General features: G+C 47.8%; 1 protein-coding gene across 3 annotated transcripts in view; it reads left to right on the plus strand.

Annotated features, from left to right (window-relative positions):
* STAT3 (signal transducer and activator of transcription 3) overlaps positions 1-16,393 on the plus strand; it is a gene marked incomplete at its 3' end in the record, with an annotated part of 41,792 nt that overhangs the window by 16,209 nt on the left and 9,190 nt on the right. For all 3 annotated transcript variants that reach the window (XM_081837823.1, XM_081837824.1, XM_081837825.1), the window contains exons 2-15: positions 4,079-4,228; positions 6,053-6,197; positions 6,900-6,998; positions 9,142-9,237; positions 9,362-9,443; positions 10,404-10,498; positions 10,939-11,090; positions 11,521-11,679; positions 11,894-11,986; positions 13,005-13,064; positions 14,429-14,458; positions 15,182-15,275; positions 15,387-15,434; positions 15,905-15,988. In XM_081837823.1, the coding sequence (XP_081693949.1) occupies positions 4,101-4,228; positions 6,053-6,197; positions 6,900-6,998; positions 9,142-9,237; positions 9,362-9,443; positions 10,404-10,498; positions 10,939-11,090; positions 11,521-11,679; positions 11,894-11,986; positions 13,005-13,064; positions 14,429-14,458; positions 15,182-15,275; positions 15,387-15,434; positions 15,905-15,988 (1,365 nt within the window). In that variant the 5' untranslated portion in view covers positions 4,079-4,100. The remainder of the gene's footprint in view (positions 1-4,078; positions 4,229-6,052; positions 6,198-6,899; positions 6,999-9,141; positions 9,238-9,361; positions 9,444-10,403; positions 10,499-10,938; positions 11,091-11,520; positions 11,680-11,893; positions 11,987-13,004; positions 13,065-14,428; positions 14,459-15,181; positions 15,276-15,386; positions 15,435-15,904; positions 15,989-16,393) is intronic.

A 16,393-nucleotide genomic window follows, 5' to 3' on the forward strand; every position in this document is an offset into this window, starting at 1 on the left:
CTAACAATTCTGTTTCCAACTTCGATTTCTCCACCTGGAACCCTAACTTTTTATCATTTTTAAAGACTTCTTTAATCTGAGCGTAATGTAACCAGTCTCGCATTTTATCCTTCATTTTCTCCAAACTCTGCAATTTCCAATTGTCTCCATCTTTTTCTAATATTTCCCAATATTTTGGCCATTTGGCCTCCATATTGGGTCTTTTTCGGGCCTTAGCTTCCAGAGGGGAAAGCCACCTCGGAGTTTTGTTTTCCAATAAGTCTTTGTATTTTGTCCAGACGTTGAATACTGCTTTCCTGACAATATGGTTTTTAAAGGCCTTATTGATCTTAACTTTGTCATACCATAGGTATGCATGCCAACCAAAAGCATTGTTAAAACCTTCCAGATCCAATACATCAGTGTCTTCGAGAAGTAGCCAGTCTTTTAGCCAGCAGAAAGCTGCGGCTTCATAGTACAGCTTTAAGTCTGGCAGGGCAAAGCCCCCTCTTTCTTTCGCATCAGTTAATATCTTAAACTTAATTCTGGGCTTTTTGCCCTGCCAGACAAATTTAGAAATATCTCTCTGCCACTTCCAGAAGCACTCCGTCTTGTCCACAATTTGCAATGTTTGAAACAAAAACAACATCTTTGGCAATACATTCATCTTAATAGCAGCAATTCGGCCTAACAAAGAAAGCTTCAATTTTGTCCAACTGTCCAAGTCTCTCTTAATTTCAGACCAACATTTTTCATAATTATCCTTAAATAGACTCAGATTTTTTGCTGTTATGTTTAGCCCTAGGTACTTTACTTTTTTTACCATAGTTAATTCTGTTTCTCTCTGAAACCGTTCTGACTCTATGTCTGTCAAATTTTTTCCCAGTACCTTAGTTTTCTGTTTATTTAGTTTAAATCCCGCCACCCGACCAAAGTCTTGAATCAATTGCAATACTCTTTTCGTACTAGGTTCTGGCTCCTGCAGAGTCAAAACTAGGTCATCTGCAATATGTTAGGCTGAGATCTCTATCAGGCCAGCAGTTCAGACTCCCCTTGAATTACTCCAGTAATTCCAGAGGTCAAGCATCTGGGATTTCCCTAGTGGAGCCCATGCAACTCTGCTCTTCATCACAGTTGGTTTGCCAAATATTTGCTTGTTCCGCATGTGTCATGATCTTGGTTTTCTTCTGCACCGAGTTCTGCCTTGCCACAAGTCCCCAATTTGTTCTTTGAAGCAAAGCGGGATTTCCTGTGTGCTGCCTTGGCTTGTTTCCTTCGTTAGAGGGAAGTGGCTGCTGGATGCAGCAAATCTAATTTGCACTGAGAGGAAGGGAACCTGGTTGCTGCATTAGGACAAGGGGACAGTCCCCGATCACTAAGAAACCACTAAAAACAAAATCGCTTCTCCAGAGACAGGTGCCGGATCTTAGATGTTTAGCCTTGGTAAACCAAATTAGCCTTGGTAAACCAAATGGAGACGCATGAACAGAGGCAATGTACCTCTTGATTGTTGGTAGCCTGGAACAGGGCATGACTGTTACATTCTACTCAACCCATGCGCTTCCTATGGCATCTGGCTGGTCACTCTTGAAAATGAGTGTTGAGCTAAGTGGCCTGACCGAGCAAAGGAATTTTTTGCAGTGCACACCTGTATATCTGTATTCAGAAGTATGCTCACTTTAAATTCACTGAGGATTACTCCCAGGAAAGTGGATATGAGATTGCAGCCTAAGTCATCTTGCATGCAGGAAAGCAGGAGGGGTGGAGAGAATCAAGATTGTTCATACATCTGGCTATGGATTATTGTTAGCTTTTCCCACCTCGTACAGTGGTACCTCAAGTTACGAACTTAATTCGTTCGGGAGGTCCGTTCTTAACCTGAAACCTTTCTTAACCTGAGGCGTGCTTTCGCTAATGGGGCCTCCCGCTGCCGCCACGCCGCCACCACACGATTTCTATTCTCATCCTGGGGGCAAAGTTCATAACCCGAGGTACTACTTCCGGTTTAGCGGAGTTTGTAACCTGAAGCATTTGTAATCCAAAGTGTTTGTAACTCGAGGTACCACTGTATGTCTGATAATAATAATAATAATAATAATAATAATAATAATAATAATAGAATTTATATACCACCCTATACCTGGAGGTCTCAGGGAATATCAACTTAAAAAACGCCACATAGATAAACAAAATAAAAACAACAACCCAATAACACCCCCCTGCTTTATATATTGTATAAACAAAGCAACATGCCGAGGCAGCCTCCAAAATTCTGCACTGATAATTCTGTGCTAAAGAAAGTGAATTCAGGGATGCAAATAATCATATCTGTTTATCATTTAGGGTTATTTATCTTGTTGTTGTTGTTGTTGTTGTTGTTTCTTACCCTGCCTCTCACCTCAGAGTCCCAGGGTGCATTACAACAATTTAAATATACAATATTTAAAATCGGAGCAAACAGAAACAAATTTGTTTTACAAAGCTATTCTGCTTCTTTTAGTCTCCGAAGAAAGGAAGAAAACTTTTAAGAATAAGAAAAAGAACAGTATAGGGAGAAGCAAAGGGGGGCTCCAGGCAACCATTTTGCCTCCCTGTTGTTAATTGTGGAGGACTCAGGATTCCTTGCAGATCTCCCCCACTTGGGTGAGCAGAGTTATTTGTGCTGCTGCAGTAAAATCTACACTGACTCTGAGATTCCAATTGAAAATGGATGAAGGGGCCGCAACTGTTGTGTGGACTGTTTAAGCCACTTTTGAAGATCAAAGCTGAGGTGCTGCTACACGGCTGATATATTATCTAGGCAGACACTTCTTAAAGGCAGACAGTAATTTTCCATTTCTCGGAGGCTCGCATGGCTTCTTTCTGTTGTTATCTTCAGATTTGCGCACCAGATAGCTGTATCAGATACAACGTAGTACAAATTAACATCTTGCCCTGCTTCTGGGGAAACATATACCATATCTGTGGTAATTACTTCACAGACATTAGCAGCGAGAAGAATAGGAAAGGAAGGAGAATGCAACAAGACCATAGTTAATGTATAAATCCGCACACTCCCACCACCACTAAGAAAACCCCTACCAAGATCTGGTCTGAAGTAAAGATTAAGCAGGACGTCATGCTGAGGACGTCGTGCATTAAGAAGCCATGGTTTCGGTTTCGTACTGTCATTGAACTAATCATCCTGAGCGACTAGGACAGGGGAGGGGACAAAACAAAATAAAAAAATTCCTTCCAGTAGCACCTTAAAGACCAACTGAGTTAGTTCTAGGTATGAGCTTTCGTGTGCATGCACACTTCTTCAGATACACTGAAACAGAAGTCACCGGACCTTTCTATATAGTGAGAAGGTGGGGAGGGGTATATACTCAGAAGGGGAGGGGACCTTTTTCTACCTGGAAGTTTTCGCAGAACCTTGCAGGAGCCACAAGCCAAAAGTGGGTGTTTCTAAGACAAAAGTGGTTAGAAAAAATGGAAGGGACTTTTATCTTGATACAGTAGAGCAGACTTCCTCAACCTCGACCCTCTAGATGTTTTGAGACTACAGTTCCCATCATCCCTGACTACTGGTCCTGCTAGCTAGGGATCATGGGAGTTGTAGGCCAAAACATCTGAAGGGCTGAGGTTGAGGAAGCCTGCAGTAGAGGCTATCTACCAGCCGCACAAGTCTTACACACATCGCCCTTTCCATCCTCCATCAAAACAAGGAAGAGATACAGTATTGTCATCGTGCAAGGACCCATTCTGTCAGGGGAAAGCACTCTGTACAGAGCAGGGCTACTGAGGGGGCGTGGCCAGGAAGAGTCCCAAGGACCGGTGAGAGGGGCTACATTTAGCGCCCCCGCCCAAGTTTCCCCATACCTAAACTCTGAGAAAAAGAACTGGATGTAGTTTAACTTGACATGAAAAAATACATTTATGAATCGCTAATAGGAATGTCTGTCTATTTAGTTATATATTTAGAAACCCTTTGTGTTTTAAGTTTAGGCTGGTTTGCAATTGCATTTATGACTTTTAAAGGAAGTGTTCCGTCTTGGTGGAAATAGCCCGGTGCACCAACTTGCTTGTAAAAAAAGAAAAATGTTCTGTGTGTTCCTAGGTTTCCAGATTCAGTGGCCAAGATGGCACAGTGGAACCAGCTGCAGCAGCTGGACACCCGGTATTTGGAGCAGCTCCACCAACTCTACAGCGACAGCTTTCCGATGGAGCTGCGGCAGTTCCTTGCGCCCTGGATAGAGAGCCAGGACTGGTGAGCCATTGGACTTTTCTCAGTATTTGTGCCTGTGTACACCCACACAGAGAAATTGAATGGCTGGCTTTGAGTGAGATCCTTTCCTAACGCCAGAGCTCTGCAAATTGACATAGGAAAAATTAAAAGGGGGTGTTCTGATGGAAACAAATTTTGTTGCACAGTAAAATGCCATTCTTTAATTGGTTGACCCAGGGGTGCTCAGTCTCTCTCTTCCTGGAGACCCAGAGCATGGCCATGCATGTATTGCACTATGCAAACTGACCCCCATATGTATGATCAAGTTAAGAGGCTTTTTAGTGGTGGAGGGTCACCACTGAAGCAAGGTTCCCATCTCTATAGAGTCTTAGTGCTGCCCAGTCAGTATGAAAGAGGGAGCTTTTCAGCCACTGAGAAGAAGTCTTCTCACACTTTGTGCTGATTGGAGCCAATCAAAGTGAAAGGAGAGAAGTCAGCCATGAGGATTAGCAACTAGGGTCACTCTGGAGGAAGCTGAGGTCACTGAGGAGGAGTTGTGCTGTTTGCTCCAAAAGTAACATGATGAAAGTGTGGAGTTATTTCTTCCTTGCAATCTTTCTTTCTTGCATTTTTTTTTAAAAACACCAACTTGAACAATATTTTGCAGAGAGATATTGAGGGCCAGGCAAAACTGCTCTGGGGATTGAACCTAAGCTACAGGCTGCTGGTTTAATGATCTAGATCAAGGGTGGGGAATCTTTGGCCCTCCAGATGCTGTTGGGACTCCCAATTCCCATCAAGCCCAGCCAGCACGATTATTGGGCAGGGATGATGGGAGTTGGAATCCAACAATATCCATGGGGGGGGGGGCACACACACAAGCTCCTAATCCCTGATCTAAATGCTCAAACCATCATGACCTTCCAATTGGCATCCTGTAAATTCTTTATTATGATAAAGCAACGTGGCTTATAGGTGAAATCCCGAGATTTCCAAGAACCTTCACTTTGTGGGCGTATTCTCTTGAGCGAGAGTTTGCTCTTGATTACGTTCTTGCAAAACTCGCTGGAAATTCCAAGAAACCTTTTTGCCTCTTGAAAAACATACAGAAGCTTCCTTTTATTAATTGTGCTTCCTGTTTCTAATGGAAGAAGTGGCATTTGTGGAATGAAACTGAGAGGAGATTCCTGGCCTCCGGAATCGCCTCCTCCGTTTCCAACATTGTGACTGAGAGGTGCTGTTAATTATGAAGCCAAAGCTTGGATTAGTGTCCAGAAGTACAAAAAACACTTTGGGGAGGGGGACAATATAAAGATGTGAGTGTTGATACCCCAAACCAGCCCGATGAGGACCTGAGAATGCTGGCTGGTTGGGGCATAGGAGGATGGGAATCCCACTCTGATGCCATTATAGACAGTCATGACTTCTCCTAAATAATTCTGGGAGCTGTAGTTCTTTAGAGAGTTGTTATGCGCCCCTATTCCCTACCCAGAACTACAATTCCCAGGGTTCCCTGTGAAGGGGGACTGATTGCTAAATTCTGAGAATCGTACAGAATTGTAGAGCTGAAAGGGGCCCTGAAGATTGTTTCGTCCACCCCCTGCAATCCAGGAATATGCAGCTTGTCCCATAACGGTGATTGAATCTGCAACTTTGACATTATCAGAACCAATGGAAATATCCAGAATTGTAGCTCTGTGAGGGGAATAGGCTTGACTGTGTTAAAGTAGTATAATAGCACTTCAAATGTGTGGTGCGGACGTGGCCTGGTGTGAAGAAGGAGCACTTGGCACTACAGTGTTGTTGTTTTTTGTCATGCCCCGGGCGCTGTTTTTGTTAAGCCTTGTTTCCTTCTGATCTGTATAGGGCCTATGCTGCCAGCAAGGAGTCCCATGCCACGTTGGTGTTCCACAACCTCCTGGGTGAAATTGACCAGCAGTACAGCCGCTTCTTACAGGAATCCAATGTCCTCTACCAGCACAACCTGCGCCGGATCAAGCAGTTCCTGCAGGTAGGAGGAGCTGGCAGGTCCTGGGTTTGGGAGGGTCTTGTGTTTTGTGGACACCCGCACCCCCCCCAAAAAAGTGCCAACCCAAGTCATAAAACTCGGGAGATGGGAATGATGGTATTCAATCCACTCTTGACAGGAGGCAGTGATGAAGGTCACCAACTTAGATGGCTTCAAAAGAGGATTGGACACATCCATAGAGGAGAGAGCAATCGATGGCTACTAAGTTGGATTTATAGGAACTACTACAAACTATCTGAAAGAGTAGGATGGCAGGAGAGCGTTGGATTTTGTCCTTGCACAGAGCGTCGCTGAAATTTGCAAGGCCAGATTTGATGGAATAGTTTGATGGTTTAGGGAACTCCTAATAGCACAGATTAAAGAGAGATGTTGAGCCCTGAGCTTGGGAGCAATGCCCACAACAGGCTTATTTTAGCTTTTACGATGACATCCTGTTGGACATAAATTCTCGGCTGCTCATGCTGGGCGCCCAGCATATATTTTCACCTGCTGCCCTGAATCTGAAACCAGCACGTAACACTTCTTTTACATGCTCCCATAGAAGAAGTGCCCAACTGCCCCATCGCTGCATTCCTCCAAATCAAGGCTGGGTTTCTTAAGAAAAGCTTGGCATCTTCACCTAGGTTTTGCTCTCTGTGTGTGGCGGTCACTCATTCCGTTCCCGTTCCTCTTCCTCTCTTACAGAGCAGGTACCTGGAGAAGCCCATGGAGATTGCCCGCATTGTGGCCCGCTGCCTCTGGGAGGAGAACCGGCTGCTGCAGACAGCAGCCACGGCAGCCCAGGTGAGAGGATGTTGTCGGGAGCAGCTTGTCCCGCTGTTGCCATCAGTTCCCGTAAGGGACTCGCCAGCCGTGAGGGTGTTTAGAACACGAGCCAAGCAGTGAATCACATTCACAGCTCTTGGTGCAAATACACCGTGATCAGTGCATCCTCCTGTGTCCATATGCTGCTATTGCTGTTTGTAGCAGGGAGGGAGAAACCTGGGACCCTCCAAAAGTTGTTGGGAGTACGGCACACACACCATCCATTGAACACGCTGGCTGGGGCTGACGGGAATTGGGAGGCCCAACCCGTTCCCTGTCCTTGGGTTATAAGGGGCAAAAAGCTTGATGGTTGACACAACGGGCCTTTCCTTTGATGTTTCTTCCAAAGCCTACACCTTTGCATGCCAGGAAGCAGTGCCTCGCAGCTAGGGTAGCACACACCACCCCAAAACAGGTCCCTGCACGCTATTGCCACAACACGCCTTGAGCTTTTCCCTTGTCAGTATTTCTTTTCTGCATTCAGGTTTGAAATGCAGCCATTTTTTAATTCTGTGGCTGGAACGGTTGAAAGGCAGCATGGTCTTGCAGGTGTTGGCCCCCCAGGGTGGATCATTCAGCACAGTATTTCCTTTTGCCATGAGACAAGCCTGTGCCGCTGTATGCTACTGAGCAGAGCAAATGGATCGTTGGCCTGTGCCAGCTTGAAGCTTCACCATGGGGGTGGGGGAAGCGCACCAAAAGAGCTCCTGCACTGACATTATCCTCTTTCCTTGAGTGAGCACACTCAGAGGTGAGTGAGTACAAGTGGCCAATGCTAGGCAGCTCTGGGTGTTCAGTCAACACACCCACACCCCGTGGCTTCTTGTTCACCCTTTTTTATTATGCAGCTCAGCTGTTTTCTCCTAGGCAAAGTCAAAGAGGTCTTTAAATGCCACCCCCAGCACGCATCAGGATTTTCTCTGTGGACACCTCAGGGCTTACTCTGATTTGCTAATGTCTCAGTCTGGATCAGAATGTATTTACCATGTGATAGTCTCTCCCAGGTTTGCTCTTCTTAAAAAGAATGAAAGAAATTGCAGGCATGAAGGGCCTCAGTCTGGATCAAGGCAACAGCAGGAGGCTGGTTTTCCCTCCTTCTCATTTGCTGTTTTCTCCAGAAGGTGTACCTGCAATGGCCCCTTCAGAAGCAAATAGCAGGGGGTTTTTGGGAGGGGGGGGAAGGTGCTTACAGTATGAAAACGGCACAGGCGGAAATGTCAGGTGTTCCTTTGCTGTGTGTCGTCGTCCCAGTCTGTGTTGGGGAACAGAACTCCCTGCAGATGCAGGTTGAAAAATGCATGGAAAGGTAGGATAGATGCTTAATAAAAGGAACCGCCTGCCTGTCTCATACCATGGGTCAGAGAGAAGCCCTTTGCCAGATACAGGGGCACTGTTGGTTGGAACCAACACTGCTAGCACTCCCACCTCTGCTTAAGTCCCAGTGTGTCCCCTGTTTTGACAAGACATGACAAAACGCTGGCTAGACACCCCCCAGGGGAAAACGCTGCCACCTCTAAACTGGCTGGCTTGCTGCGGTGTTCAGGAATGAGGCAGGTGCCAAGGCATGCTGCCTGATTGCTCCTGCTTTGCACCTTCCCGGCAGGAACGGGGATAGGTGAGCCAGGATGCTTCCTGCTAACGCCCAAATGTTTTGTTTGGTTTGATGACCCGAAGCCATGTTCACTTGTTGATTTGTGGCTTGTGTTGGAACAAAAATTCAACCAGGCCCAGATTCGGATGTAGCAGGAAACCACAGAGCCTCCGGGGTTTTTTTATCCCGTTCACACTGGGGAGGAGCAAGGGAGGATCAACCTGACAGTGTGTACCCGGCAAAGGGACACACAGCTCAGTGGATAAGTAGGTGGTCCAAGCTCTGGCAGGGCTGGGAATGTCCCTTGCCTGAAATCCAGGAGAGCCATTGCCAGTCAGGCAGACGATACCGAGCCAGGTGGACCGGTGACCAGAACTCAACGTTCACATCTGTGTTCCTGATAAGTTGCAGTAAGCCAGAAAGTCTGGTTTATTCCATTTACGCTCGGCCAAAACTGATTTATGAACCTCTTTTATATGACTTAAAATCTCTTAATGTCTTATCTCTCTCCTCCTCCCCACTTTAATACAGCAAGGTGGGCAGGCAAACCACCCTACGGCTGCCGTGGTGACGGAGAAGCAGCAGATGCTGGAGCAACACTTGCAAGATGTCAGGAAAAGGGTGCAGGTAGGTGGGAGAGCTGCTCTCTCTCTCTCTCTCTCTCTCTCTCTCTCTCTTGCTCCAAAGTTTCAAGCTTGCCTAGAGTTTGTGACTCCTCCCCAACTTCCTATTCCTTGGCTTTTTCTTGCAGGACTTGGAGCAAAAGATGAAAGTGGTGGAAAACCTCCAGGATGACTTTGACTTCAACTACAAGACCTTGAAGAGTCAAGGCGGTAGGTGGGAGCTTGCTGGGGGAAAGGGGATAACAGCTTTTCCATCATGGCAAATTCATGGATGGGGAGATGCCCTTCTGTCCTCATCCTTTGGGGAGCAAGGGTGCTCGTGCAGCCCAGGCGCTTAACTTTCCTTTTAAATCAGGAGAGCTTCTGGCCTGCACACTTCACGAGGTATGCCTGGCCTCAGCATTGGGTCTGCCAGGGCATTTCTGCCAAACCACACTGGCCTGCGTCACTCTCGATGTCGGGTTGCGGGGCAGGTAAGGATGCGCTGAGCCAAAAGGAGCTTGCAAAGCTCTCTACACAGTGCTCCAAAATACATGCCAGCGAACTGATAGCCGGGCATCACACTTTCACGTGAGCTCTGCAACTTTGGGTGGGCAAACGTCATTCACCTGACACCATCGCACACCTGTCACACTTGGCATGCAGAGGGTGGGTGGGTGAAGATGATAATCTGGCCTGCTGGCCAGATCCAGTTCACCACCCTTGTGAACCTTGTAGACTGGCTGCAGTTCTCACCAGGAACATGATGCCCATCATCTCCCAAATTTGTCCTACATGAGGCTGCTGAAGAGGAACAGGATTCCCAACTGCCTGAAAGAGGAATTAGGCCAGCCTTTCTTAATCTGGTGCCCCTCCGTCTGTTGCTTTAGATAAGACATAGGCAAATTTGGCCCTCCAGATATTTCCGGACTACAGTTCCCATCATCCCTGACCACTGGTCCTGTTAGCTAGGGATCATGGGAGTTGTAGTCTCAAAACACCTGGAGGGCCGAGTTTGCCTATGCCTGCTTTAGACTATAGCTCCCACCATCCCTGGGACAGGTGGGAGTTGGGAGTCCCCAACAGCATCTGAATTAGGCTGACCAAAACAGGTGTGCAGAGGGGAAGAACTAAGAAACTCCAGGAGCCTCTGACATGTTTCCCTGCCCCTCTCCCGCTGCTTTTCTTTAGACATGCAGGACCTGAACGGGAACAACCAGTCGGTGACGCGGCAGAAGATGCAGCAGCTGGAGCAGATGCTGACAGCCCTGGATCAGATGCGGAGGGTAAGTAAGGGCGGCTCCTCCCCAACTCCAAAAAAACCCACCTGAACTGCTATTGACTGAGGCGGAATGATGCGGGATATGCCTGGTTTTGTAGCATATGGCCTGGGAGAAAAGCATCCAGCTTTAGCACAGAGCTTCCTCCATGCTGAACATTGATGCTTATAGCAAGCCAAGCGGCATCGCCTTTCTGTCTCTAATAGGGACGAGTCACACACCATGATTATTTAACTCCACGTCTCTTGGCCAGGTGACTTGCTGCTGGATGGGCAAGCTGGCTCCATTTCAGACAACGACATTTCACATTTCCTTACTTGATGCAAAAGTCTCCGCCTCTGGTGTTCGCCGCTATCATACATGAAAACCACGGAGAGGCAAGTTTGCATGTAAACAGGGGAAGCGGAATAGAGTCCTGAATGTTGCTTATTTCCTTCCTCACCTAGGGGATTGTGAGCGAGCTGGCTGGGCTCTTGTCGGCCATGGAGTACGTGCAGAAGACGCTGGTCGACGACGAGTTGGCTGACTGGAAGAGGAGGCAGCAGATCGCATGCATCGGTGGCCCACCCAACATCTGCCTTGACCGCCTAGAGAACTGGTGAGAGCCGAGTGCCCTTGACTGCCCACTACTTTTCCAAGGCTTACAAAGCGAGAATCTGGTTAACAGTGGATAGTCCTTATTTTACTACACCTCAAAGCAGAGGAGGGTGTTAGGATCCACAGAGGAGCATTGACCTATTGTGGAGGACAGAACAGGCAAAGATCAAATTTGGCCCTCCAGTTCTCTCTGTCTGGCCCTTGGACAGGCTGCTGCCTGTCAGAGCAAGTACTGGGCTTAGCTGAGCTATAGTGGTCCTTTGCTTGCATAGATTTGCATGGAACGTGGCACCGGTGAGGTTTCCCAAAGGGGAGCACACAGCTGTTCAAAAGCATTATCAAGACAATGTCCAGTTAACACAGTGGTGTTGTTTTCTTTTTAAGATGTGTGTGTGTGTGTGTGTAGCTCACTTTCTTCTCCCTCACCGCAGGATCACGTCCCTTGCCGAGTCGCAGCTTCAGACCCGCCAGCAGATCAAGAAGCTCGAGGAGCTCCAGCAGAAGGTCTCCTACAAGGGCGACCCCATCGTTCAGCACCGGCCCTTGTTGGAGGAGCGCATCGTGGAGCTATTCAGGAACCTCATGAAGAGGTATGTTGGCCTGCTGCCCTTGCGTGTACGGGAAAGTTGCCATCCCCTGAGGCTGCGGGGTGGGATGCTGCTGCTGAGAGCATGTTCACCTGGGAACCTTCTGCTGAATCTGGAAGTTTGGACCAGCACCCAATTCCCACCACTGAACTCTCTCTCTCTCTCTCTCTCTCTCTCTCTCTCTCTCTCTCTCTTACCACCCCCACCCCGCCCACAGTGCATTTGTGGTGGAGCGCCAGCCCTGTATGCCAATGCACCCGGATCGCCCACTGGTTATCAAAACTGGAGTACAGTTCACGACAAAAGTGCGGTGAGTTGCTGGTTTTGTGTGTGCACATGCATTATATGGGGCGGAGGGTCAGCTATATGTTGCTGAATGTTGCAAGGCTTAGGGCAGATAAAATAAAGTAGTTCTTTATGTGGCCCGTAGTCAAACTGTGGAACTCACTCCTGCAGGAAGCAGTGATATGCCACCAACTTGGATGGCTTTAACAGAGGGTTGGGCAAATTCATGGAGGAGGAGAGGGCTGTCAGTCTAGCTAGGATGGCTGCGCTCTGCTTTCCACGCTTGGAGACAGCAGTACTTATGAATACCAGTTACTGGAAACCACAGGAGGGGAGAGTGCTTGAGTCCTCCGTGCGGGTTTCCTCTTGGGGTATCTTGTCGGCCACTGTGAGAACGGGGTGCTGGACTAGATGGGCCATTGCCCTGATCCCGCAGTCTGTTCTGATGCTCTGCGTACCTTCTACACTTAAAATTCTGCGCCAGAAAAGAGGCATTCTGCAACAGTATAAATTATACAGACTTTGCGAATATGTGCTTGGCTTTTCAAATTTTATTCCACTTCTGCTAGGCTTGGGGAGAGGGGCAAAGTGGGGGAAAGACAGGGAACCCCACGTGCTGTCGGGAATCCTTCTCAGCCTCTCTTTCCTCCCTACCCACAACCGCCTCCCATTCCAACTTCTGAGGCTTAAACTGGGCATTGCCCACATATTTTCAAGTTTGTTGGTGCAGCCTAGAAACTTGTTTTTTGTCTCCTCTTCCCCCAAAAAGGTGTAGATGGGATTCTCAAGCACAGTGCGATTGAGCATCACAGTGGTGATATATTGAAGCTCTCTTGCCTGAAAAGCATCTGTACACAGTGAAACTAGTTTCAATGGACATGGACTGTGTTCTACTTGTTAACCTGGTGCCCCTTCCAAGGGGCAGCAGCTGCCCCCCCAACCCCCATTTGGAGCATATGAATAGCATATGAGGGTTAAGGGTGCATGAAGAAAGAGTGAGATTTGTGTTTTTGGAAGCTAACTTGAAGTTTTGGCTTCTGCAGGTTACTGGTTAAATTTCCTGAGCTGAACTACCAGCTGAAAATCAAAGTCTGCATTGACAAGTAGGTCTGGACCCTTTCCGTGAACAAACTTGAGGGCAGGGATTGTGGGCTGAGGTTCCTTTAAACATATACAACTGACTTTCTGCTTCACACTGATCAAACCATGGCTTAGTGCTGGCTCCTGGGGGTTGGGTAGATCATGATTTCTTTGCTCCACCTCTGATCCTGCTGTGCCGCTGTGAGCTGAGCCTTGGTTTGCCTGAGTTTGTCACCCGGATCCATTGTTATGGTTTGTCCCGTTTCAGACAAACCATGAGCTGTAACAAAGGTTTGTCCTTGGATCTTTTGCAGCTCATGATTTGCCCCTGGGCTCTTTATAGCTTGAAGTTTATCCAGAGGAGAGAAACCACCAGCCCCAGTTTGAACAGCGCTCTTAAGCCAAAACTGTGTCTTAATTTGTAGCAGTGCCAGAGGAAGAGCACAGTGACCACAGCTTCCTATGTAGGAACACCATGGTACTGAGCCAGTTCTCCCTGCCCCTCCTGAAAAAGAGATCAGTTCTTCTGATCCCAAAGTGTGGCAATGATCTTTCCTGGAAGGGGAGGAGAGGCACAGCCCAAACCTGTAAATCTTGTCTGCTGCTGCTGCAGCTTGAGAGGCCTTTGCAAATATTATTCCTTTAAATATTATGAATATTGATTTGGCTCAGGTTTTGGGTTTTGATCTTCAGCCTGCCTACCCGCATTCCCTTAAAAGTAGGGAGGAAGCCCTCTCTTTTCACCTCTGCCCCACAGAGCCCCAAGACCTTTCCCCCTCAAATGCAGGAGTGAAGAAATCTCTGACCCCTCCACTTGGACCCCAGCATCTGCAAGCTTGGCCAGTAATCGGGAGGTGACGGGTGATAGGGATTTGTAGTCCAGCAACAAGCAGAGAAGGCCTCAGGCTAGCCACCCCTGCTCTCACACCTTCCAGTGATGGCATTGTTGTTGTTATTATTATTATGCTGACTTCTCTGCCAAACCACACCCTGTCCCTCCTGCTGCAGGGGGTGGGTGGAATTCAGGGCTGTTCAAGCGGTGTGCACACATTAGGTGCTGAGCCAATGGGGGCAGCCATTTCAAAGCCCAGTAAGTTGGGCACTGGGCGTTGGACCTCTCACCTCCTTCCCAAAGCCTAGATAGCACTTTCCCAGTTTGGGAAAGGAGGTCAGAGGGCTCTTGGACCCTGTCAGAGCCTCACACTTCCTTCCCAAAGCCGGAAGCCTCCTTACCTGCCTTTGGGAAGGCAGTTCGAGGTGGCGTGTGTGGGTGTGCCAGTTTTTTGCCCGACACAGGGCCCCATAACACCCAAGATGGGCGCTGCTGCGTACAGCAACCTAATCTGAACGTGCCAATTTAACTCTCTTGCTCTTCTTCCTCTCACAGGGATTCCGGTGAAGTTGCTGCCCTCCGGGGGTAAGTTGAAGACACTGCACCCTGTGGCTTCCTCCCTCCTGAGATGCATCTCATGGTTTACAGGCAGCTGCACTTTGTTTGGGAGGAGGAGGGCAGGATCATTTCATTAGTACTAAAATAATTTTATTTTAAATCATTATATTCAGTTGCCCAATCGCCTTTTAGGGCACAATGGCTCCCCATCACACCACGTTCAAGGCAATAGCTGTAAAACGCAGAGCAAAACAATTGTCCAGTTAAAACTCATTAAAACCGAGCCCTTAATAAAAAGCAGACCGAAATAAAAATCAACCTTTTTTGGGGGGGAATAACTGGAAAAATGCCTTTTCCAAAGGCTTGTAAAGAAGGGGACCACTAGTGTTTTCTGGGGTGGGGTACAGCTGCAGAATCTGCTTCTGCAAAATGACCACAAACTTGGATGGCTTTAAAAAAGGGGGGTTAGGCAAAATCAGGGAAGATGAGGGCGGTCAGGGGCTTTTATGTGCTAGAGACAGGATGTCCCCGAACATCAGTTTAGCTGGGAATTGCATTTCGGGGAGAGTTCTCTAGTGCTTGAAAGCTTCTTGCAGCCTCTGGCTAGCCACAGTGAGTACACGTCACTGGTCTGATCCAGAGTGGCTGCTCTTTACATACAGTTGGTGATGGTTAATAATGGTATTTTAAATGCTAAAACTCTCTCAAGGCACTCCTCCCATTTCCCCCCCTCCCGCTTTGTCCATCAAGGTCCCGGAAGTTTAACATCCTGGGCACAAACACCAAAGTGATGAATATGGAGGAGTCCAACAATGGGAGCCTCTCTGCAGAGTTCAAGCACCTGGTGAGCGATACAGCATCTTTCCCCTCCCTTGCCCCCCCAAACACTCCCTGGATGCATAGTGTGTCTAATTTATCTCTTTTTTTATCTCTCTCCCTCACCCCCCAATCACAGACGCTGCGGGAACAGAGGTGTGGTAATGGCGGAAGAGCAAACTGCGACGTGAGTGACCCAACGCAGCACTGCTGGTGTAAAATGAAATGTTTGAGAGCAGGAGTAGTTACTTCTCTTGCTCCACTGGGAAGTGCTAGTGGCAGAAATCTGTTCCGGGGATGTCCCTTCTCTCTCTCCCCCCCTCCACCTCCTCACCACCCTCATTCCTCTAGGTTTTCTAAACCATGCCCCTAAATTGTTTACAGACAAGTTATCTCTTGCGAAAGAAAAAGACCAACCCTTGGGAATGGGGAAGTGGTCTCTTTTAGGTTTGACTTTAGGGAAGATCAGTCCTGTGATCACCTTTTCAAAGGCTGATTCCTTTGTTTGTCTCTCTGCTTAAGCCTAGCTCAGCAGAACTAAAAACGAAACCAAAATTGCAAGTTGCTGCTGTGTTTTTTCCAAAGGGACAAAAAATAATATACCCTAGAGAAATATTTATTATCTTCCCCCGCATTTACTCTCCACTTCCTCCTCAGGCCTCCCTCATCGTCACAGAAGAGCTCCATCTCATCACCTTTGAGACAGAAGTTTACCACCAAGGCCTGAAGATTGACCTAGAGGTGAGCCCTGGTTGTGCCGATTCCCCATAGTCCACCCACTTTACAGGGGTGTGGCGTGGGTGGGTGGGTGTTACAGTTGCACTGGGAATCTACCCTGCCAGAAACCTTCTTTTGTAGTGCTGGTGTGGGTTTCTTGTTGGGAGTTTGCATTGAGCAGAATGCGGGAAAGAAACCATATCAGTAAACTACAACCTACAATTTGCATCCGCAACAATGCTCAAGGGTAGCAGCTTCCAGAAAAATAGAGGAAACTGGCAGCTCCTATTTTGATGGAGGATGCAGAGCTGTTTGCGTATTTCCTTTCCTGCTCCCTCTTTCAAAATAAGTGGAACAGCCCGTTCATGAGCTGCCATTGACCAGAATCAGAGTATTCGCCCAGTTAGCTCAGCATTCCCTGCACTAAGA

The sequence above is a fragment of the Podarcis erhardii genome (assembly GCF_964252035.2).
Source record: "Podarcis erhardii genome assembly, chromosome: 13".
NCBI classification, from domain to species: Eukaryota; Metazoa; Chordata; class Lepidosauria; order Squamata; family Lacertidae; genus Podarcis; species Podarcis erhardii.